Genomic DNA, 23,283 nt, shown 5'->3' on the forward strand with positions numbered 1-23,283 from the left:
CATTGTTAAATCCAAAGGTTGTGAAAATTGTAACAACATTTCTGACTAATGTGAAGCGTAAGCCTGGTCGCCCTAAGGCCGCTCCTGCCAATAAAAAAGTGGCACTAGAAGAGAGACCTTCTACCTCGAAGGCATTGTGTAGTGCCCCGCTGGCAAATAGTTTTTGTACCCCGCTGGCGAAAAATGATGATCAGCCATCTGAGCATCGAGCGCGTGCTTACCCGGTGTCGTGGGAGGGTAAGCCGCTAGTGTATTTTATGCCACGCACTAAACAGCTCGACGTGAGGACGATCGCGGCATCGTTATTTAAAAAGTACCCGGGCGTTGCCGATGTGTTTCGGATGCGCCCTAATAAGATCAGGGTCACCGCAAAGGACCGGGCTCAAGCCAATGTAATTGCGGCTGATCCAGATTATACGGAGCACTACCGGGTTTACATCCCTGGTAGTCTGGTTGAAGTGACCGGCGTGATTGAGGATTTTGATTACCCGGAGGAGGAAATTTTGAACTTTGGGGTGGGAGCTTTTCTCGCACCAGATACCCCAAAGGTAAAAGTTCTTGAGGTGAAAAAGCTTTTTAAGCTAGACCCATCAACAAAGGACGAAAAAAAATATATTCCGACCTCCTCTCTCCGGATCACGTTTGAGGGAACGGTACTTCCGCAGGCCCTCATCCTAGAAGGCCTCCGGATACCCATCAACCGGCCATACGTGCCAAGGGTGGCCACCTGTTCGAAGTGCAGCCGGATTGGACATGCCGATCCGTTCTGCACTCGCAAGATTTGCTGCGGAAAATGCAGAGGGGCTCACGCTACCGAGGAGTGCAAAGCCCCATCCCAAAAATGTTCGCATTGTCGGGAGGAGTGGCATGAGGTTGCATTGTGCCCAGTGTACCGGAAACTGCAAAGGGAGCAGACCAAAACGGTAGCCGAGCGGGCACGCGGCTCATACAGCGATGCTCTAAAGGGAGCAAACGCATCGAACCCCTTTGCAGTGCTGGATAACACGGCTGCAAATGGCGAGACCAATCCGACTGCACTGGAACAGGTGCCACCGAGATCGGTAAAAGCACTGAGAGTACCTTACAAAAAGGTACAACGGAAGGTCTTAAAGACGAAAAATAAACCATTGGCACCACAGCGCCTCGCTAAAGTTTCTCCTCCCGTCCCAAAACGTGACGCTGATCCCAAAACTCCCGCCCCCCAAATTGCCAGGAAGCAGCCCAAGAAGAAGCGATCACCTCGGGCCGAAGTTCCTTTGGAAAACCTAGCTTTTCCAACTGAGCCCAAGGGCTTCCCGAGGATCCCTACATCGTCCCTTTCCGAGATCCTAGAATCCCTCCTCTTGACCCTTAACCTCCCGCAGCATCTGCATATGATCGCAACTTGGGCCCTTCCTTTCCTGAAGGGGATGATCAAACAGTGGCTGGCTCAATGGCCATGCTTAAGTATGATGGTCCGTTTGGATGATTAATGGCTCCTACGGCTACTATCATACAGTGGAACTGTAGGAGTTTACTTGGCAAGCTAAACTCCTTTAAAGCGTTAGTGGGCGAACACAACTGCGATGTGTTTGCCCTCTGTGAAACTTGGCTATCGGATGAAATTAAATTAACCTTCCCGGGATATAACATAATCCGTGAAGATCGCGTTACTAGGGGTGGGGGGGTACTGATTGGTGTTCGAAAGAGTCACACTTTCACCAGAATACCCACCCCTAGACAAGAAATAATAGAAACTGTCGCAGTTCAGGCAAAACTGGGCGTTCTTCACGTGACAATTGCATCTATCTATATCCCCCCGATAGCCAATAATGAAAAGGAAAAAATTGAAAAGTTCAAAGAGGATCTTGGAAATTTAGCAGCGGTCTTGCCTGGACCGCTTTTGATCCTGGGAGACTTTAACTCTCATGGAATCGACTGGGGGTGCGATAAGGATGACATTCGCACTCCTATCATCCGAGATTTCTGCGACAGATTTGGGTTTTCGATTCTCAACTCAGGAGAGGCAACTAGGATGCAGACACCTCAAAGTAGGGCGAGTGCACTGGACCTGTCTCTATGTCCATCAGCAATGGCCCTGGATTTTAGTTGGAAGGTAATCCAGGACCCTATCGGCAGTGACCACTTGCCGATAGAAATTTCCTACATCAAGGGAGGATGTCCAGTAGAAGGAATCCCCGTTAAATGTGACTTAACGAGGAACATCGACTGGACGAGATACGGCGAATTAATAGCCGCTGCGCTTTCACTTGACTTGGAAGATTTGTCTCCTGTCAAGGAGTACGAAAAACTTGTTTCACTGATAAACAAGTGCGCCCTTGAGGCCCAAACAAGGCGTTCCCACCAAGCAAGGACATTTAAAAAACCTCCCACTCCTTGGTGGGACAAGGATTGCCAAGCGGCTTTCACCAAGAAGCGTGAGGCATTTAAAGCCTTCCGGGACACGGGCTCGAGGTCCTTATATGAAAAATATAAAGGACTGGAGAGAACTTGCAAAAACCTGTTGAAGGCGAAGAAAAAGGGTTATTGGCGTAGATACGTCAATAATCTAGACCCTGCCACTTCACTTAATTCGCTTTGGAGAATGGCTAGAAGGATGCGAAACAGCAACAACATCAATGAGAGCGAAAGCTTTTCTGGCGAGTGGCTGTATGAATTTGCCCACAAGCTTTGCCCCGATTTCGTTCCTGCGCAAAGCTTTACACAACATGCGCCTGGTAGTGACCCTAGGATGGATTCACCGTTCACAATGGTAGAGCTATCACTTGCTCTCCTATCAAGCAAAAATTCCTCCCCGGGTCTGGATCAGATTAGTAGCAAATTGCTTCAAAATCTGCCCGACATAGGGAGGAAGCGTCTGTTAAGTATTTTCAACAATATGTTGGAGGTCAACAGCGTCCCGCAAGAGTGGAGAGAAGTGAAAGTTGTCACTATCTTGAAGCCTGGCAAACCGCCATCAAGACACGATTCGTATCGGCCAATATCGTTACTGTCGTGTCTGAGGAAACTCCTTGAAAGAATGATTCTTTTTCGGTTAGAAGAATGGTTGGAATCAAACAACCTTCTCTCGAATACCCAGTTTGGTTTTCGTAAAGCCAGGGGTACTAATGACTGCTTAGCCCTTCTGGTAACAGAAATAGAGCTTGCTCGTGCACGCAAGCAGAACATGGGATCTATTTTCCTGGATATACAGGGGGCTTTTGACTCAGTATCACCATACAAGCTGAGTCAAAAACTAGAAAATGTGGGGCTGGGTCCAAAGTTGAATAACTTTTTATTCAACCTTTTGTCGGAGAAAGCTATGAATTTCAACAATGGTCATGTGCAACTAAAGCGGACCAGTTTCCATGGACTAGCACAAGGGTCCTGCTTGAGCCCCCTGTTATACAACTTTTATGTTAGCGAAATAGATTCTTGTCTAGCACCAAACTGCAGCATTAGACAATTGGCTGACGACGGCGTCATATCTTTTGCAAGCAGGGACGCCGCCGAAATACAACTGGCTTTACAAACCACTTTGGATAACCTTTCCGAGTGGTCTGAAAACCTTGGTATCAAGTTCTCTGCAACGAAAACTGAGATGGTAGTCTTTTCTCCTTTTAGCGACACGACAAAAAACAGGGAGAAAAGACTATTTGACCCGAAAATTGATGTCTTTTTGTACGGTGAAAAGATATCAACTACCGACAATTTTCGATACCTTGGTGTTTGGTTCAATTCAAGGTTAAACTGGAGTACACACATCACCCATCTGGTGCAAAAATGCAGTAAAAGAATCAACTTTCTAAGGACAGTCACAGGATTCTGGTGGGGCGCACATCCATCAGACGTCCTGCGACTGTATAAGACAACGGTACTATCCGTGTTGGAATATGGAAGCATATGCTTCCATTGGGCATCCAACACGCATATCCTCAAACTAGAGAGGCTACAGTATCGTTGTCTTAGACTCGCACTAGGGAGCATGAAATCCACACATAACATGTCCCTAGAAGTGATGACCGGAGTGATGCCGCTAAAACTTCGTTTTGAAATGCTGTCGCTTCGCCTTCTAGTCCGTTCTTCAGTATCAAATCCCTTGATCGAAGAAAATTTTAAAGCACTTCTAGAGACAGGTTCTAAGAGCAAAATCTTGAAGATCTATGAAGATTTTGCTGCCCTACAAGTGCATCCTAGCGCTCCACAGGCATTAAACCGTGCTGCCCTTCCTGAGACCTACAGTTCCCTTTTAACAACAGATTCCTCGTTGCACGAGGAAATTAAGACCATACCGAATGATCTTCGCCCGATGGTAGTTCCGGGCATTTTCAGGGATAAGTATGGCCATTTAGACCAAAGTAGCCAGTATTATACTGATGGATCATCCTCTAAGGAGGGCACCGGCTTCGGCGTTTTTAGTGAGTCCGCCGAAGCATTTTTCAAATTGCGGGAGCCGTGTAGTGTCTACACCGCAGAACTAGCCGCAATCTTGTACGCACTATTGATTATAGCAGCGAGACCTTCGGATCAGTACTTCATCTTTACAGATAGCCTTAGCGCTATTGAAGCACTAAGATCCCCGAAGGCTGTTAAGAGCCAGGATTTCCTTGTCATTAAAATCATAGAATTGCTTGGCTCCATGTTCGACAAGGCGTTCAGGATTTCGCTAATTTGGGTACCTGCTCATTGTGGAATTCCCGGCAACGAGAAGGCAGACTCACTGGCCAAAACAGGCGTCCAACAAGGCGCATTTTACGACCGTCCGATCTCGGCCCGAGAGTTTCTTCGTCTACCACAGCAGCTTTTCCTGTCTCGCTGGCAGAGCATGTGGGAGGCGGATGATCTCGGGCGATTCCTTTTCTCGATCTCTCCGCAAGTGTCCCTGCGGCCTTGGTTCGGTGGGCTCTCTGTAGACCGGGCGTTCATACGCATGATGTCTCGACTTATGTCGAATCATTTCGCGTTGAACGCTCATCTGCAGCGTATAACTCTGGCTCAGACGAAGGTGTGTGGCTGCGGTGACGGATTTCACGATGTGGATCACCTTCTGTGGTCCTGCGTGGAGTTTGCAACCGCAAGACCCTCCTTGTTGGGCGCAGTCGAGGGCATCGGCAGACGACCGGGCACAGAAATTAGAGAAGTGTTGGCGACCAGAGACCTCGCATACATGAGGCTAATCTTTCGATTCGCCAGAGACAACGGTCTTATCCTTTGATTCCACATCCCCATTATCCTACCAAACCATATCCGCCATTCCTTTTTTGTTATTCGTTGTGTTGTCTTTGTCTTAAGTGTTAAGTGTTTTTTTGTAGTGCCACGGGTGATCCGTTGACAAAGCAACAGCATCCGGGGTCAAAGTCGGCACTGTCGTAAGAAGGGAGGCAGAATTTTCTGGAACAGTGTTCTTCATCTCTGTCTAGCCTTGATGGGGCGAGCCCGGCGTGGCTGGCGTTGGGTTCGGAGGTGGTCGGCGGGTTCAACCCCGTAATTAGCAGAGACCCTGCTGTTACGGGATGGAACTCGCCGATAGCTTCTGAGTTCGGTGCTGGCTTGATCGAGCTTGGGCTATCACTGCTGGGCAGTTTGAGGAACACTGTACGCAGGCAAATGTTTGTAATGTCCCGATTACTGTTTACTGTTTTCTTTTTGTTTTGTAACAGTCTAGATCCGCTACACGGAAGGATGTTCCGTTCCACACACCACACTACCACCAACACAGCAACAGAAAGCAATAGACCCGGACCAAATCATCAATACAACCTCCACAATAGACATGAACAACCACACTGCAATCTCCACACACCGACAACCGAGCATGCCCGGGATAAGGCAGAATAACAGGGAGGAAATGCCTTGTTAATATTTGTGAATTTGTAATCGTCAACACATGCGGTGTTGACAATACGGCGTCATGCCGTAATACTGGAATTATAAATAAATAAATAAATAAAATAAATTTCTGACTAATAGGGGCAATTGTTTTTTGCTCTCTTTAGTTAGTTTTTTACAAGCTAGCTATTTTTAAACATTTAATAGATTTTTTTAATAAATATAGTTCAATATGTTTTCTATCAATGTAAATTAGCTTAAACTATCGAGCAGAGAGACTTTCTGAGGAATCAATTTCAAATCTTACAAAGAAACAATATATAAATTACTTGAATCCCATCCGATTCTCATTCTGTAAAAAGGACAATTTTTAAGCTAACAGCTATTGCTTAGTCTAATAATCCTTCACATGGTTCTATAACCTACCAAATATGGCCAACCTTAAACCCTTGAAGATACTACTTTATCAGAACAAAATTCCTTTTCCATCTTGATCAGATTTGCCTCTACTCTGCATATAACAATCGTACCCGAAGAAGCTTTTACTGAAACAATCCCGCCATTTCTTATTATTACACCCATTTATAAGCGCAAGATGTGTGCAGCATGCAGACAGCTTTGGGATTGCCTAGCTGCACAGGTAGGCACATCCCGTTTCCTTCCTTCCAAACTGGGCTGGGCACACTGTCGCAAGGTCTGCTCAAAACCATTTAGCGCTGCCTAACGAATTTGTATCGCAATTAAACTCTCCAGTACCATCGTCCGCTATCCTACGCTAACCCTCGACGGCAGTGGGCGATGCAACGTGGCGGTGCAATTGCATGCACTCTTCTGGCGCCGGCTGCGAGCCCACTTAAAGGCGCCGTGAACCAACACTCCAGAAGAGGCCACTGAATGTATGCCACTTGGCAGCGAACCCTTTTTTTTACTTGCTTGCTTGGCTTCTTCTTTTACCACCCCACCCCCTCCCTCAACGAGTCCCTGGCGTTCCCTCAACTAGTCTGGCGCTGTGGGATATGGCGTAGCCCACCGGTTTTCGGTGAGCTTCCAATGGTTAACGGAGCGCGTTTTTGTTAACCTTCTGGCCTGTATGGGAACGGTTTACCCAGTTGATCTGCGAGGGATAACGAAGCGAGACAAAGCGAGCTTTAGCAATCTCCGGTCTTGAAAGGAACTGTACCGGACCGGATCTTCAAAACCCCGAAAGGTGAACGTATGATGCTGCCCGTGGCTAACCCAATGGTGGCCAAGAAAGATTATGCGTCGACGTAACGTCAGAAGGGCCATACTTTCCTTCTGTTGGTTCCTTTTTATGCTTGCGAGACGTCTTATCCACGCCACTCGAAGGTGAGCCGCGCCATCTTAGAGTGACGCGTGGCCTGCCAGGCGTCGTTCGTGTGACGCTTACCGTTGTGCTTCGGTTTAATTTCCATGTAATTTAATTTTAATATAATTACAGCAACAAACGGATCCACTGGGAGCTTGCATGAAGCATGACCCTAAACACAAGAGAGAAAAAAAACTCTCCGATTATGATGGTAGGAAGGATTGAGTAAGCGATGCTATGGAAAAACGCTTCACAAAACATCATCCAGAAGATGAATCACAAAGTACACGGGTTGGCTGCTTACCGTGTAAGGCTGCCGCCAAGTTCAAGGGACTTCCCACCTTTGTGCACCACACAACCACACACACACACACATAATGAAGGAGAATGAAAGAAGTCAGTGAGCGAGAGTCACAAAAATCAAGATGGCATGTCGTCGTTTTATGCACGTCGCTGGGTGCATCATGCTGGCAACTGAACCCCACCCAACCAACATGAAAAGCCATCAACAGCATCTTTGCGCTCAGCATTTGGGAAATTCTTTTTCGCGGCATAAAGTAACCGATTGCGTTCTTCGTGTTCCACCTCAAACCCTTCCCCCGTGTCCGTTCCTATCGTTGCGTTCGCTTCGTTTCGTTCTGGGTTTGCGATAATTGAAGGATTTCGGTGAAGAGCAAAAAAAAGGATCACTGAAACACGGCATAACCTGACCTGTCTGTTTTGATACCGTTGAGGAAAAATTGTTTAAAAGAAAGGTAGCACACACATTCACACATTTACAAACAGGTCTTCACAGTCAAAAAGCAAGTTTTGGAGAAGAAAATGTAAAAAAAACCCACCGAATACGAACGAACAACGAAAAAACATTAACCTTCTTTGATGAAATGTTCGCCCAGCTCGTTCCTCCGCTGATCTTGGGCAGCAGATTAAGCATTACAGCAGAAGCTGCTGATGCGGGTTTTGCTTTAATTAAAGTTGTAAAACGTTTTGTAATCACGATCACCGCCACAAACCGTCCGATTGTGGTTTTTAAGTGGCTTAAATAATAATGAAAAGCTCACTTGAAGTTTTGCTCCCGAGTGATTGTTTTCAGTTTGGTTTTGTTGTAGGTGTGTATCGTTTTCCACGTTGATCTGTTCTAGCAGTAGAACGTTTGAAGTGATGGTTTTGTTTCAATTATTGCTGATTTATTGGTCACCGATTGGGGGCCAAACCCATCCCGCACAGCGAAATAAAATCGCAAAGCAAAACCTAATCGTGAATGGAGTGAACAATAAAACAGATTTATTGCATTTGCGACAGGGCACCGAAAATATAAAAAAAAAAAAATTGATTTTCATCTCCACTTTAAACATTATTCGATCGAGGGCAATTTTGAAAGACGTTCGTCGTCTTCGCGCCTCTGCAATCGATATGTAGCTCCTAGGGGGCTGCGAGGCCTCTGGCATATTTATTCACCACCATGATTCTATTCTGCTGCGGATGGACATGAATGTGTTGGTTTTGTTTTTCTACGTTTTATTTCGGCCAATCATAAATTTTTACGATCGTTCCATTGGTTGGTGTATGCTCGGTGCGCTCGGTGCACGATGAATTATGAAACGTGTTTCAAGTGCCCGGTTTTCGACGGAATTCGGTGGACACGAAATTCAAACGGTGTTTGGGGTAATGGATTATTTCCAAGGAAATGTAATAACATCGTAGATTTGTGAGCGTAAGGGTAGGCGAGTGTTGAATGTTAAAGCGATTGAAAAATAAAAACAAAGGGGCCCGTTCGGAGAGTGATACAAGATGATAGCGTTCAATAAAATGAACCGATTACGGTGCGGAGCGATTTGAGCAAGAATATTTGGAAATTTTTTGATTGTATCGATGCTTTGGTAAATTTAAGATAACAGAAGCTTGCTTTGCCCGATGATACACGCCTGAAGGTAGGCTTACACGTGCTCTATTTTTAACATACGTTTTGTTATCCCTTTTGGTAATCGTGCGATATCAGCGTGCAAAATTATTGTTCAGTGCAGGCACAAAAGGCTACGAAATATAAAAAATACTACACATTTAATATTTTTTCCAATAAATCTGCCTCTCAGTTTCAAATAGCATACCTTTTTTATTAGGAAATAATGGAAAACTTTATCTCTTTCTTTATGTTATTTTCATCACCAAGGGCCACATGCCTTTTTGATTTATCTCCCTACAATCATACGAGAAACAAATTGATCCTAAATCCACCACCGATGCATTCAGTCGCGCATCCCATAAAACTCCCCCCATTTAAAATGGTACAAAATGTTGTACCACAATACGATCTTACGACCAGCAGCGTAATGAACCATTGGCCAAACGGAAACACGCATATCAATCATGCCAGCTTCGCAAGCGACCCAGACCCCGCACCGAAAAAGGCCTCATAAAGCGCAGACCATAAGCTGTCGAACACGTCACCGCGTTTGGATGGAGTCTTGAACGGTTCGGAACACATCGTTAAGTGAGGCTGTAGGTGGGTTGTGCTGTGTGCTCTCACGTAAGCACCACGACGAACGAGCCGTGTCCCGGTGGGAAAAAAGCAACCAAAAGTACACAGTGAGACAGAAATGGCCACCAGGGCTGCACAGCCGTTGAAAGCTATCCGTTGTTAGGCTCGGTGTGCGTATGGGAATTTCGTGCTGCCAGGCCAGGCCACTGCTCTGAACTGAACTCGCACTGATGCTCTAATCGAACCGAACCTTAAGACCCATTCCAGCACACCGGCGCTGGGCAGCAGAGAGAAAGCTATCAAGCATGAAACAGTTGCAACATTGTACGTGATGCATTTAAAATAAAACGTGAATAATTTCGACGCTCCTGGTCATGCTGGGCACTGGGAGTGGGAAAATCGGGAGGCATCGGGAGGCGCAAGGTGTAGCACGATGGCCCACTGCCAACGCCGTACTCATGGGCAGTTCCCTGGAGCATTCGGATACGGGGTTGCAAAATGGTGCAAATTTCTCCACAACCAATCGGAATCGTCCTCACAATCGTTCATCCGGTTGACGACCATTTCGCCTGGGGGAAATGTTTGTAGCAAAAAAAGGGACACGATGTAACGATCTGCATACGTCGTCGGGAAGCGAAACCTATGCGAGCGGTGAGCGGTTGTTCTAGGAGCAATCGGGTTTTAAGCATGTCGACCGGACATCTGCTGCACTAGCACGCGTCGAGTGAAGCGCCTTGGTGTGAGCCGGGAAAACCAAAGTGGTCCTACTTGCGCACGTGTGCACACGCAGATGGTATTAAACATTATTCTTTGGTATTTGGGTGGAGACATACCTTTAATGCACCACGTTACGGGTAGGACTAAGGAAGGTAGATGGTGTGTCGTATAGTGAGCAATCGTGCGCACAATGGTCCTGCTGAAGATGCTGTTACCGGTGGTACCAAGAGGTCCAAAATTTAACAAAAAGGTGTCAAAGTGTGTTACTTCTTGGAGATAAAATGCACGAGGGCAATATTACTACTACACAATTTTTTGTTGAATTTTACTAATTTCTAGTCCAGCTCTGTGATCGAATATGCACGTGGAAAATTATAATTTCCCCATTGTGTCCATTTGAATACCGCACATTCCGTTACAAGCCATAAAACTTTACGTGAGGAGGAAAATTTCATCAAGCGGTACATTTTGCCCGTGAAAAAGAGGTGTAGCTGCTGCTAGCCCCATTCGGCACAAAACGTTCCACTCACTCCCATTTGTGCGGTTCGGGAGCCCGAAAGAACTTCAACTCCCAACCCCCAGGTGTCCAGGTTGTTCCAGGCAGCGGTTTTGATGCCGATACAAAATGCAAAACACATTAAACCTTCTCCCCCACACAGGTCCGGTTGATACACGGGCCTTGGTTAGCGCCCTCATCGTCATCGACGTCAATCGAGACTTTTCCCGGCTGCTATACATCATCGACAGCCATTACCGACAACGTGGTTCGGTGGTACCACAGTGCCAACAGCGCTACCTTATATTGTCATAAACAGAAGCCTCAAAATCAGACAGGGCATTTGGGATCGTTTTTCGGGCTACCCGGTTCTACGGGCTACTGGGCGCCTCCATCTGCGTACCGTGTGGAGTCCAATGAACCGTACCCCTCACACACACACGCGCACAGTGTGTCATCGCATCTGCATTTGCATCTGAAATGCGATCAAGGTACATTGAGTGTTGTGAACGTTGCTGCAATGATCGTTGGCACAACTGACAAACTGGTTGCTGGGTGTGATGCGTGCCACGCTTCGATCCGGATGGGAAGAAACCCCCGCTTTTTTTGGGCGCCATGCATGAATGGTTAGGAAATGAGCATGGGCGCACAAAACGTGATGCAATTAGAGATTTGGTAGGGAGAAGGATGCATTTTTCACACCGTTGGTATCCTGAATATCAATGTTGGATGTATGAAGGTATGGTGAAAAAGAATGCATTTTAGAAGACCGATAAGATGAAGAATAGTTCTGTGAGGAAGAATGGAAAAAGTTTGAAAATTCGGTTAAATACTTACTTCGCTTTTGCCACGAGACACGCAGTTCCGGATGTCAGCACCGGTGGGATCAAGCAGCATGGAGTCTTTCTGCAAATAAAAATAGATACACAATTTTATTGAAACTAGCTTGGTGTATTAACTTTGAAGGAGCTGTTTGGAAAAGTTTTCTGTATAGAGTTAATTGAGACAGATCCCATTCTGCTGATAGTTTTAGCTGGTTTAACACGCTTAACCATCTTACATTGTTTATACATTTTTACCTCATCAAAACTATTTAGAGTATAATTAAGCGACAAAGGTTAAACGTCAGACATTAATCCTAACAGCACCTCACGCTTATATTTTGCAGTCTATTGACATGAAAATGTCAATATCGCCCCTCGATAGGGCTTTCATTATTTAAAGAGATTTGATGTTCGATTGTTCAATTCCCAAAAGCAGATACATTTCTGGGCAAGAAAAAGCCTCCTAAAAGCCTCATAAGTAGATGAGTTAATAATGAAATTAATTAGAATTCCAACCACACGCACACACACACAAATTTATAAACCGGTTTCCAAATATTGCTACTAAAGCTATATCCGGCTCATTGAAACATAGTCAACTCAAATTTTCATTAGCCAACAAAGCTAATTTCGTGCACCTCGGAGTGTGTCCAAAGCTAGGCAGCCGAAAAAAAGGGCACACAAATCCGATTATGAATTCCAACACACAAAAGCGCCACAAAATCTGATTTCGAACCTCGGCGAAAGGAAGCAGAACAAGTAGCAGCATCCCACTAGTCCCGCTAAACAGTGCTAAAATCGCATTGTGGTAATGGGTTGTGTTTGGTTCGGTGGAAGGGTTTGTCTGTCCAGCCCCATCCGCAAAAAAGGGAGGACTTTCCTAACACTCCAGTTCATAAGCTTGAGTTTATAAGCTTCATTAGATCCTCGGTTTCGGCGTAAAAACCGGGTACGGTGGTCCAATATTTTGCAACTAATTTCGTAAACCAATTTCAAGAAAGAAGAGGAAAAACAAAAAACGAAGGCTTAGCAAGCTAGTTAGGGCTTCCGGATATCCGCTTGAAAAGGGGAGAGGGAAAAAATACAGTTATTATAATAAGGAAGTTCAAGATGCAATACTTTGATTTTTTAATCGCACAATTAGCTGCCGTTGTGCCATGACAATGCTTGACCTTCACCAAAATGGCACACAAAAACGGAAATTGTTGCTCAGACCCGGGAAGCGGGCTATGTAGCCCAAAAACCTACTCTTACTGGAATGTTTTTCTGCAACACCAGAACATTTTTCCCTTCTTTCTCGCACTCTCTTTCAACCTCTTGGTGGTGCAAAAACAAAGACCGAGCAAAAGGAAAAGGATCATCGGTGAGCAAAATGGAAAATTAAGTCTTTGTTTTAACGAGCAGCGGCACCCGGTACGACACGGGGCGCACACTGTTTGCAGTGTGTCTGGTGCTGCAGCTTAGTGGAGTGGTGTTGCCCAAAACTCATCGCAGTCCCGGCACTGTTACATTGTTGCTTGAAGGTGACGCACCAAACCAAACTCGAGCTAGCATTATTGTAGCCGGGGCTTATTGTTGGGAAATTGAAATAATTAAATTGAGATCTCTATTGCATCGTAGTGGAGACTGTGCCAAATAAGCTAGCCAGCCATGGAGGTTGCTGTTGTGCTTTTAAAGATGTTCAAATCGGTAAACAGAAAAGCGCAGACGAACACATTTAGGAGAACTTGCTTTATAGTTTGTTTATTTAGCACTCCAAATCGTTATCGGACGATGTAAAGTTCAGGAAAATGTTTAACATGTCTGTTTTTTCCATCAGAAGTGTCGTTCATGTTTGATAAGTTTGATGGAAAGTTTTTCCTTCATTACGCAGGTGTCTTTTTTACGAAAAAGCCTTCAGGCTGATAGAAATTACATGAGTGTTTGTGTTTTGAAAGTTTTATCTACAAGTTGTACTTTGAAGTTTAGCTCAGAAAAATGAATTGTTTTCTTTTGCTAGCCCAGGTGCTCGTAGGGTGAAAAGCATGTTGATTGATTTTCCATTAAGCAAGACAGATTCAATTGGATAACGATGTTTGCAATGAACGAACATTTGTTTCTTCTTTTAAGGTCATCAGTTCGATCAAGGTTCAATGTCTGAGGGAACATTTATTTAAAGTTTAATATTTGCTCAGGAAAAGTATCGAGTGTTGATCTAGTCAATTGAGTTATGTTTTTGTTAATAATTTCCTAGGGTAAAATGACCTCTTGAAAATGATTAAAGTTTTTCTTTCCAAAACAGTTAGCTCGTTGAGAGCATTCGATCGAAACATTGATGAAAATCCCGTTCAAAAAGCCATCAAGCACCATGGCAAACACAAGCTGTTCAAGCCACCAGGACCCACCCGATGGCCATCGTCACCATCACCTGCACTTTTGCAAGATTTTCACAGGACACCAAGAAACCGTAATGCTTTTAAGCGAAAATAAAAGAATGAAGCAGAGAGTATAAAGCGAAGAAAAGCAATTCATTCGAAGCAGCCACCACCGAACGAGACAGCGCTCACCGGTGTCCAGCCTCCGATGGAAAAGTTGATAAGATTTCATAACGATTTTATTGGATTATAGAGAATTATAGTTCCAGCGCCGAGAAGGGAACCCGTCGCGCCCGTTAGCCTAGTGGGAAAATCGTAAAGCCGGAACATTCGCTTCAGTCGCCAGCCAGTCCGCCAGGTCAGCTGACCGGACCAAGACGCAAACCCGGGCCGCATCGGGTGGCATCGAGCGAAAGGAATTAAAAATTGATCGTTTTTGTCGATATTTTTTTATATGAAAACTGCACAAAAAAACAGCAAACGCGGTAACATTTGGTATGAAGCGGAGAGGCAATGGCGGTCTGGAACGAACGGGGGGAGAAAAAAAACCTCCCATTTTGTCCAACAACTCCGATGGATTATATAACTAATGAAACCTATTTCTACTTCTTCTTCCTATCGTGTACTGTGCTCTTGCTGCCCCCGGTGGAAAAAAGTCATCCGGGGTTGATTCGAAAGTGCAAAACGATGGCAAATGGATGTCATTCCTCATTGCTTCCCGTTCCTTGCCCTTTCAACCTCCAGCCCTCCCACCTTCCCCCCTTGTACACGCTACGGATCGTCAAAGATTAAATTACTAGAAAATGTGCCACAAACCCGGTGAACCCGGTGAGTTGATTTCGGAGGAAAATCGTTCTCCGTTCTGTTTTGTCTTTTCTGTCGTCTTCGGCTTGCTTTCCGCCAGTGCGTAAGAGGCTTTATTGGAGACATTTTTTTACGCCCGATCGAGCAACCTGCTCGAGCAGTGATGGAGTGGCGTGCCGGTTGGTTTGGGGATTTATTGGATAAGTGATTAATGATTTTCACTCGAAAACGGTTAGGAGCTAGATTTAATTTCATTACACATTTTTGTACTTTCCATCACGGTTGGTGAGACAATTTTGGAGCAGTTTTTTTTTTGGTTTTCGAATCGAAAGATATTCCAAACGATTCCCCAAAATGGAAGGGATAATGAAACAAAAAGGGGGAGGTTAATTTGCTGATAATGAAATTGGGTACTGATTGAAATGAAATAGAAGGAAAGGAAACTGCTAGACTTGGGAATGTTTTAAAGTGACAGAAACTCCCGGACAGCATTTGTTTTTTACTTTAGTGCTAAATGTATTCAAGTCTAGAAATATTACAATGACGCCATTGGCTAAGCGAATTTCAAAATTAAATACAACAACGCAATAAATACACACACTTTTTCTCTCGCTTTTACTCCCGGGAAATGAGAAAACCAGTCAACGGGTAAGATTAAATTTAATAGCGCATAGGCTTCTTCACAACTACACCCGTGCTTCAAAAGCCATTATTAGATTATTTTGGTTGTTTCTCCAGCTCCCGAACACATATCGCACCCGTGTCCAAGGTAACACCCCCATTACCAAAAGCACACGAATTTCATCAACTCAAGTGTTGTTTGCCCTGCACGGGTGGTAAGCCTTTCGCTTACTGTCGTTTTCCGGTCCCCAGTGGCAACGCGTTGGCTCAAGTTGGCTTTATTTAATTTGATTTAATTAGTGCCACTTACGACCGAGAAGAACTTTATTTCGAATTATTGAGCAAGCGAACGATTGGCTGGGCTTGCCATCGTTATGATTATTAGGAAAAGCCCGCCGTGTGGAGTGCAAAATGGGGTGTCAATGCTTGCCATACGTATTGATATGTTTTCTTGAGATGGAATGTTGGTTCAATGCGGAAACACAGCTGGTAGTATCAAAGAAGCTGCTACACGTCCTGGTTCCGATTTCACGGCACTTAAGGCAGCTTCGATAACAATAAAATAAACCCCACAAAGTAGCGCTCCTGAAAGAGAGCAAACCCTTTCTTCCACAGCCAGGTTTTATGGGTAAACTGGCACACTCGAGCTCACTACCTTCAGATACGGGATTCGGAACGAAAGGATATTAATCCAATTTCGCCTTTAATTGCATTGCTCACTATTTTGTCTGTCTGAAAGTGTGTGTGTGTGCCAACGAGCGCTCCTTCCCGAAAAAGCAGAGATTCGCAATGAATATGAAAGTTATTCCTCTAAGGTGGTTTATTTAATTTCCCCTTTTTTCAAAATTTTACTACCAAAGCCAAGGACTCGGGGTCGGATTATTCCGGTACATGGTACTGCAATTCGATTCCAGCACAACCCATTTGCTGTGTGTAGAATAGTGATGGGAAATCACAGAGAATAAGTTATAATAATGAGTTGAAGCTTTTACCCTCTCTTTAAGAGTCTTGTCTCTCCTGGCCGACTAACTTCCTTTTGCTCACTCACTTCATTTTAGCTCACTTAGTACGTTTTATCCCACTCGTGAGTTTAATATCGTATACAATTATTTCTATCGCAAACGCAAATTGTTCATGGTGAAAACATTTTCTCCTTGTGCTTTAATTTATCAAAGCGATATTTAGCCCACGAGTGAGTAAAACGTAGTGAGTGAGTTAAAACCTAATGAGTGAGTTGAATCTTAGTGAGAGAGCGGTCGGCAAGGTGATTAAAATCATAAGTTAAGTAGAAATAACTCTTGGCGATGATTTTAATCAGCTAATTCATTGCTAAGATTTAACTCGTCCACTCTTTCTGACTCATTTTGCACATCACTAGCGCACATGTAATCGTGTAAATAAGAAGTTTCGCTAGCGGAATTTTAATTCCTTTCGTATCCCGTTCCCGATTTCTGCCAAAGCCAATTCGTTACCCCGCCAAATGAGCTCCATCTTTTGCTTAGCTGTTTGTATTTTTCATTTCGTAGCATTACTTGCCCAGCGTGAACATTTTCTTCCCGCGTGTCCAGACAAAGGTAAAAATTTTCACCAACAAAACCACAACACAACAGAAATCCCTCAAACTGCTACTGCCGTCTTCAATGATGATGATGATGCTGTTTGTAAAATGCCAATTTACAAGTCTTACGACCCTTGCAACAGAGTCGGAGCGGTTGAACAATCAACAAAACCCTCACCACCCAGCTCACTTGGCGGTAAAATCTGGCCGTCTATTGCCTTGGTAACCTGCCGGGAACCTATCAGCGTGTCTGAGTGGTGAACCAGTCGTAAGTAGAGCTGGTGGTTTTCTTTGGAGGAATCTGGCGATGCACCCTGGACGTTTAGGGAAATTTGAAGTTACCTCACAGTTCTCGGACCAAATAACCACCAAGGGAACTCTGGTTCGGGCAGATAAAAACATCGCCACCCCCGCCACAAAACCGCCGATTTCTATTAGTCCAACCGTCAATCATTTGCCCGGGCAAATCATCAATTCGGACACGGGCATACACACCCACAATGGTAAGGCTTGTCGTTGCGTTTTCAAAACACGCGAAACCACAAAATTTGATCATCGGGCAAGCAATTTTCGGTCCATTGTTCGGGGTTTTCGCTGCTGCTGCTGCTGCTGCTGATGGGAATGGTGGAGTGTCAGTGATTGTCAGTTCGGTGGTTTGTCAATTGTTACGCGAGTGCTTCGGTGCACGAGTATGATCGGTGTATTGGTGTACGCATTCAGCATTCGAACAGCAATTATTGCTATTATTTGGCGAGACAATACTATGGAAAGATGATTAGAATAGCATTATTGCATTGTGAGCATACTGTTTGCTATTTGGTGTTTGACAGAATGAGGATGCTTGTTTGGGTATGAAAATTGAAGATGCGAAATTAATGAGGACGGGACTGAGAGCAATTATCTTTAAAAAAAATTAAATTGCAGCTTACTTGAGGCTCAAAAATCATCCTAAAAATATAATTTACACAAACAAAAACATTTGCTACAATTAATTTTACAGATAAACCGTTGCATCGAAATCTCGCTCTTATCTCGCTTTCCCAGTGAATCAGTTTATCGAAATGAAATTAAAAACATTCTAACGGATGAAACGATTTAAACCATAAAAGAGCTCAGACCCATTTCCCGAGCGCACACACCACTCGCAAACATCACGCAACGCGGAAATGAAATATTTCGATGCAATTGTTCTAATCGAGCGATATATTTCATTTACGAGCTGGCATTCGCGAAATAAATTTAATTTATTTCATCGACATAATGTGCCGTTTTTCCTTTTTTTTTCTCCTTCTCCTCCTTTGGATTCTCTATTGTGTCCTCCACCACCTTCACCCAGTGGAAAAATCGCAACCCACCCTGTGTCTACGCACATTAACCGGATCTCCACGGTTAACCAGTTAGGATGTGTAAAAATGTGGCTTCGCGGACAACCACGCATCCGACACCCGTCCGGCAGGGTGATAAATGCAGCGTGGAAAGCCGTGTGAAGGTGGGATTAGTGGCTGCTTGTCGCAATGGATTCCAATCGCATCGCTCCACCTTTTATGGGACGATAAACGGGTGGGTGGATGGGTGTACCATGAGGAGGCATTTTACCGCGTGAAAATTATCACGCAAACGCGCGTACACATGTGAATGTGCGTATGGACATAAAAGAACCGACCGTCGGTGATAATGCGGAAAACGAGAGGGGGTGGGGGGCTCCGGGGGGAGCAGCGTGTGTGTGTGTGTGTGTGTGTGGGGTTGGAAGGGATGCAAATGTTTATGCTATGGCTTCAACGCGTGTCGGTGGTGCAGTTCGATCGGACGCATCGGAGGCAATGGTATGGCAGCGTTGCAAAATAGCACTCGCATAGAAATAGTTTCCACCAGCGAACCGGAAAATGGGGAAAATATTTAATTTCTCAAAATTAAATTAAATCCCTCTCCCCGCGACAGCAACACCCATCGACGTAGCACCGTTTGTCGCCCGCCCCGTTTTTTTTTTCGCTCTCTTCTGTTGAGTGAGTCAGTGTGTGTGTGTGTGTATGTGGCTTCTTTTCCAACTCCTTCACCCTGCACATCACCCATGCTTAATCAGCGCTGGTGGGAGGGGGCAATTTATATTTTCATAAAATTTTATTTCATTACTTTCGTTATTTATGACGTGCCGGTAAACGGTTGTGTGGCGTCACCTAGCGGTGGGTAGCGAGAAGCACGGTTTGGGGCAGAAAACCGGAAACAGTGCATTTTGTAAATTGGTCAGTTTTTAATTGATATTGGGAAACGGTTGGGCTGGTGGGGGGAAAAAAACGCACGCCGCACGGGGAGCTTTGATTAGAATTTTTCTTTCGCACGCCTTCATCACCAGCGCTTTTCATCCACCACCAGCCAACCACGGGACGGACGCGGAGCGGAGTCTGGTGGATCTCATTTGATTCTAATCAGAGCGGTGCTTTGCGGTTGAATGAATAAATGTATTCATGTTCCGGTGGGTGTGATTGTGTGCGTGCGTGGTCATTGAAGCGGAAAGTTCCCGTCCGGTTCGATCGGTTTACCACTTCGGTGGCGATGGTTCGCTGTATTCAATTGCATTAGTGCGAATTAAAAAATAAAAAAAACAACCCTTTTTACAAAGTATGTTCTGAAAGAGAGAGAGAGTAAAAAATATACAGTCAACTGGGTACCCGTTTGTGCTGGTCTAGTAAAGTGAGAGTTTTAATAATTTCATACTATTTTTAACAAGAGTGAACATTTCATTGGTTGTACGGTCGCAATGGGTACATTTTCCTTAAAAAAGCTCACCGGTTAAATGATGAAAAATGAGACTTCGGTGCAATAAATATCACACTAATCACCTGCTGCAGTGATAGTGGCGATGATCACTGACCCGGCAAATGGTCACCGATAATCCATCATTTGCTCGGTGGGAGCACGCACACACACCGTAAGCGGCCATTCAATTTTTTTTGCGGGTTGATCAATTTTTTTTTGTCTTTTCGGAATGGCTCACACCAACCCATTAAGCGTGACAAATCCGTCACGAAAAAGGCATAAAACGCACCAAAGAACGCAACGCTATCGGTAGTGCAAAGTGAGTGTGAAAAAAAGTCACATTTATCCTTTTTGATCCAGGATAAAAGAAAAGGCTTGCTGGCATTTAATATCATCATATGGGGTGGGTTGGGCTGTTCCTTTTTTTTCTACATTTTCTCTACGATGGGGAGTATATAACGCTACAGCTACAAATCATTTGACCGGAAATCGAATGTCAGCCCTAGTGTCACGCCGTCCATATCCTGATCTGAATGATCAGAAAACCGACGGGAGGATGACAGTTTGTTTACCCAAAAACGGGCCGGACCTTTCTCCTGGGGGGGGTCAATCCGCCTGTTGGGGAGAAAAGAAGGGCCGTATGTCCCTCGAGCGAAGGATATCAGTGCAGCTTCGGAGCTCATAAATGTTAATCGTTCACATATCATTTATGGCTTATCTACTGTCGTCGTCGTCCTCGTAGTTCCCTCGTTTAACTAATCCAACCCCCAACGAAAACCCTAGCCAATGTTTATGGGATGCTGACGCCTAGGGCGGGCTTAGCAGAGGTTTTGTTTTGCTTCTCTCTCTCTCTCTTCCCCCGCAGCCAAATGGCTGATTTGGCTGCGTTAAAAAGGCTAGCCAATGCCAAAACGCCAACGCCAACGCAGTGTTCGTGCCGAGTCATCATCGTCTTCTCGCCGGGAACTCGTGGCTGTGCTTTCCGGATGAAGGCAACTGGGCCGGGTGACACTAAATGGCCACTGCCCGCTTTGACCTCCGTGTTCGGCATGTCGTGAGCAAAATCTCTTCCAAGAATCACCAATGTTTCGCTGGGGAGCTGTTTTTTTATCAGACGTTCGCAACCATCGGTGACAGTTCGATTTCCGGTCAGTGTAGGTGTTGTGTTTGCTGTGCTCTTTTTATCAGTACACATTTCATTTCCTTTCCTGCATGGGACCATGAAAATTGATGCACACTTTTATGGTCAACAGGATCACGCAAGCACATTTAATAGGTTGCTATCACAGTGATCGTAATTAGAAGCATGCTGCAGGAAGAATTGAAGGTAAACATCAACGCTATAAAATACTTTACTTTCATTAGGTTTTGCATATTAACAGCATACATAGGATTAAAATTAAGCGAATAGTTGTAAATTCTTTTGGAAATATTCTACGACTTATCTCCAACAGGCCGTATGAGAGTAAAACCAATTGTATGAAGAGTATGAGCATCAAAGGTAGGATCTCATAATCTGGATCCCGTTGTGGCGAGACTTGTCATTAAGCTGTTGGATCAAACATTGCCTACTATAAATTGACGAATATACAAGACGATGTGTTTCAAGATTGTAAGTTCAAGAATTTATAAGAATCTTCCAAAGATTCTGCCATGGATTGCAACCTATCTACCCAAAGTTGGAGATCCCCTTAGAATCTTCAAATATATAAAAAAAACTCAGCTTCTTCAGCATTTCGTCTAACCGTCCGTATCACTCTGCATACCGCTTGGAGTAAATACACGAATCATTTAAATGCAAGTCAGCAGTATTTAATCTCACCCTAGCAACGACAATTTTGTGCTCCAAAATCCAATCCAATCTGACCCACATCTAAGCACACGGCTGAAGCTCGCCGTGAAAATCGTTTCAGCGAATGCACATCCAAAGCCATCCGGGATAGGATCAAAATCGGTTGGCTGCTGTAGGGAGATAGATCGATTAGCAGTAAAATTAAATTCCCTATCAAATGACGCTTTTGGTCGAACGAAAACTCACACACCCACGAAAAAGTCATTCCTTTTAAGCTATCGAAGCTATCGATAACGATTCCAACAGATGATCTCTTATCCTTGGACTAGCCACATTTGATGGTTGCTTCTAATGGCTTGTGATACTTCCGCACTTCGGGTGGGGGGAAAAAAAGGAAGTAGAACATACAGACCATGAATAACCGAACACATTGAGAGAGAGAGAGAGAGAGAGAGAGAGAGAGAAATGAAACGTCAAAAGGTGACAGGATGATCCCTTACGGTACGGCGTTTATCCGTACCATTATCCTGGCCCCGAGTACACGATACAGCCAAGGTACACTCGTCAAGACGATACGATCCCCGAAACCATTACGGTAACGTGTCCACGTTCTGCATCCATACGAGCCATCCGGAAAAAGAAACGGGAGGTGGAATTTGTGAGCGGCATTCTTAAAATGTTCCGAATATCCTGGAGACATATCCACTTGAGGTTGGTTTTGTGACTTTGCTCGTTCTCTCTCGGTGTGTACGTTTGGTTTCTATTCTGCTCGTTCACTTCTTCATTACATCGTCTTTTTTCATCCGAATTTTTGTTTTTATTTCTGTCTCTCTTTTTTTCCTGGCCGAGGCCTGCCGACCACACACCACCAAACTGCCTCAGGTGGCGCACGAATATTTCAATGATGGCGTGCTTTTGGTGGCCCACTCACTTTGGTCATACCTTGCGAGGTTTTTCGGCATTTCGTTTCCGACCGTGGTTCTGCTGGGGGGGAAAAAACGCCCTCCGGAGACAAATACGTCCCAGCGTGACATTTGTTTGGACATTCGGGCCGGCCAGGATTGAGATTGGTCCAGTGGTCCAGACTGGCTTTCACGAGAACGAGAGAAACTGGCGTAATTTAATAAGAAAGGTCACTGTCGTTGCTTGATTGCAGGAGTCGAGTGATGATGATGATGGGATTGTTGATCGGAGACAGAAGATTGACAAGCGGGGGATTCTCCTATTCTACGTTCACTTGAAGTTGAAGCAATGAATTAAGTAGAATTGTCTTCGCTTTTTAAAGGAATTTTTCATTCTCTCGTACTTTTATCTATTAAGCAACAATAAAACAAAATCCTTTACCTAGAACAATCAGAGCATCCTAGGCATTGTACAGAAACAAATCCTTAAAGTCAAACCCATTTTGCTGTTACCTGTCCCTTCAGAAAACGCATCGTTAGTGTTGCTTCTACGCTTACAAGTGAGCTCACCTTTTGTTTGGTTGGTGCACAGTTTTAATGGATGGAACAAAAATAATAAACGAAACTTGTACCTATTCGCAACCTTCCACCAACGGGCGATAGATTTCCCTAACACTCTCGCAAATCTGGAAGGACCACCAGAGGAAAAGGGAAACATACAAAAAAAAAAAAAAAACTCTCATGGAAACCCTATTTACCAAGTCATGGAGCGAGCTAACTCTTTTTTATGCCGCTACTGCATGTCCTTAATAGTGCAGCTGTAAAACTGCAACCTCGACGAAAATCT

At 44.6% G+C, this 23,283-nt stretch overlaps 1 protein-coding gene across 3 annotated transcripts in view; it reads right to left on the bottom strand.

Annotated features, from left to right (window-relative positions):
- Nucleotides 1-23,283, bottom strand: part of LOC118514333 (semaphorin-2A-like) — an 88,163-nt gene that overhangs the window by 10,433 nt on the left and 54,447 nt on the right. For all 3 annotated transcript variants that reach the window (XM_036061141.1, XM_036061142.1, XM_036061140.1), the window contains one exon: nt 11,665-11,733. In XM_036061141.1, the coding sequence (XP_035917034.1) occupies nt 11,665-11,733 (69 nt within the window). The remainder of the gene's footprint in view (nt 1-11,664; nt 11,734-23,283) is intronic.

This window comes from Anopheles stephensi, chromosome 3 (assembly GCF_013141755.1).
Source record: "Anopheles stephensi strain Indian chromosome 3, UCI_ANSTEP_V1.0, whole genome shotgun sequence".
In the NCBI taxonomy this organism is placed as follows: Eukaryota; Metazoa; Arthropoda; class Insecta; order Diptera; family Culicidae; genus Anopheles; species Anopheles stephensi.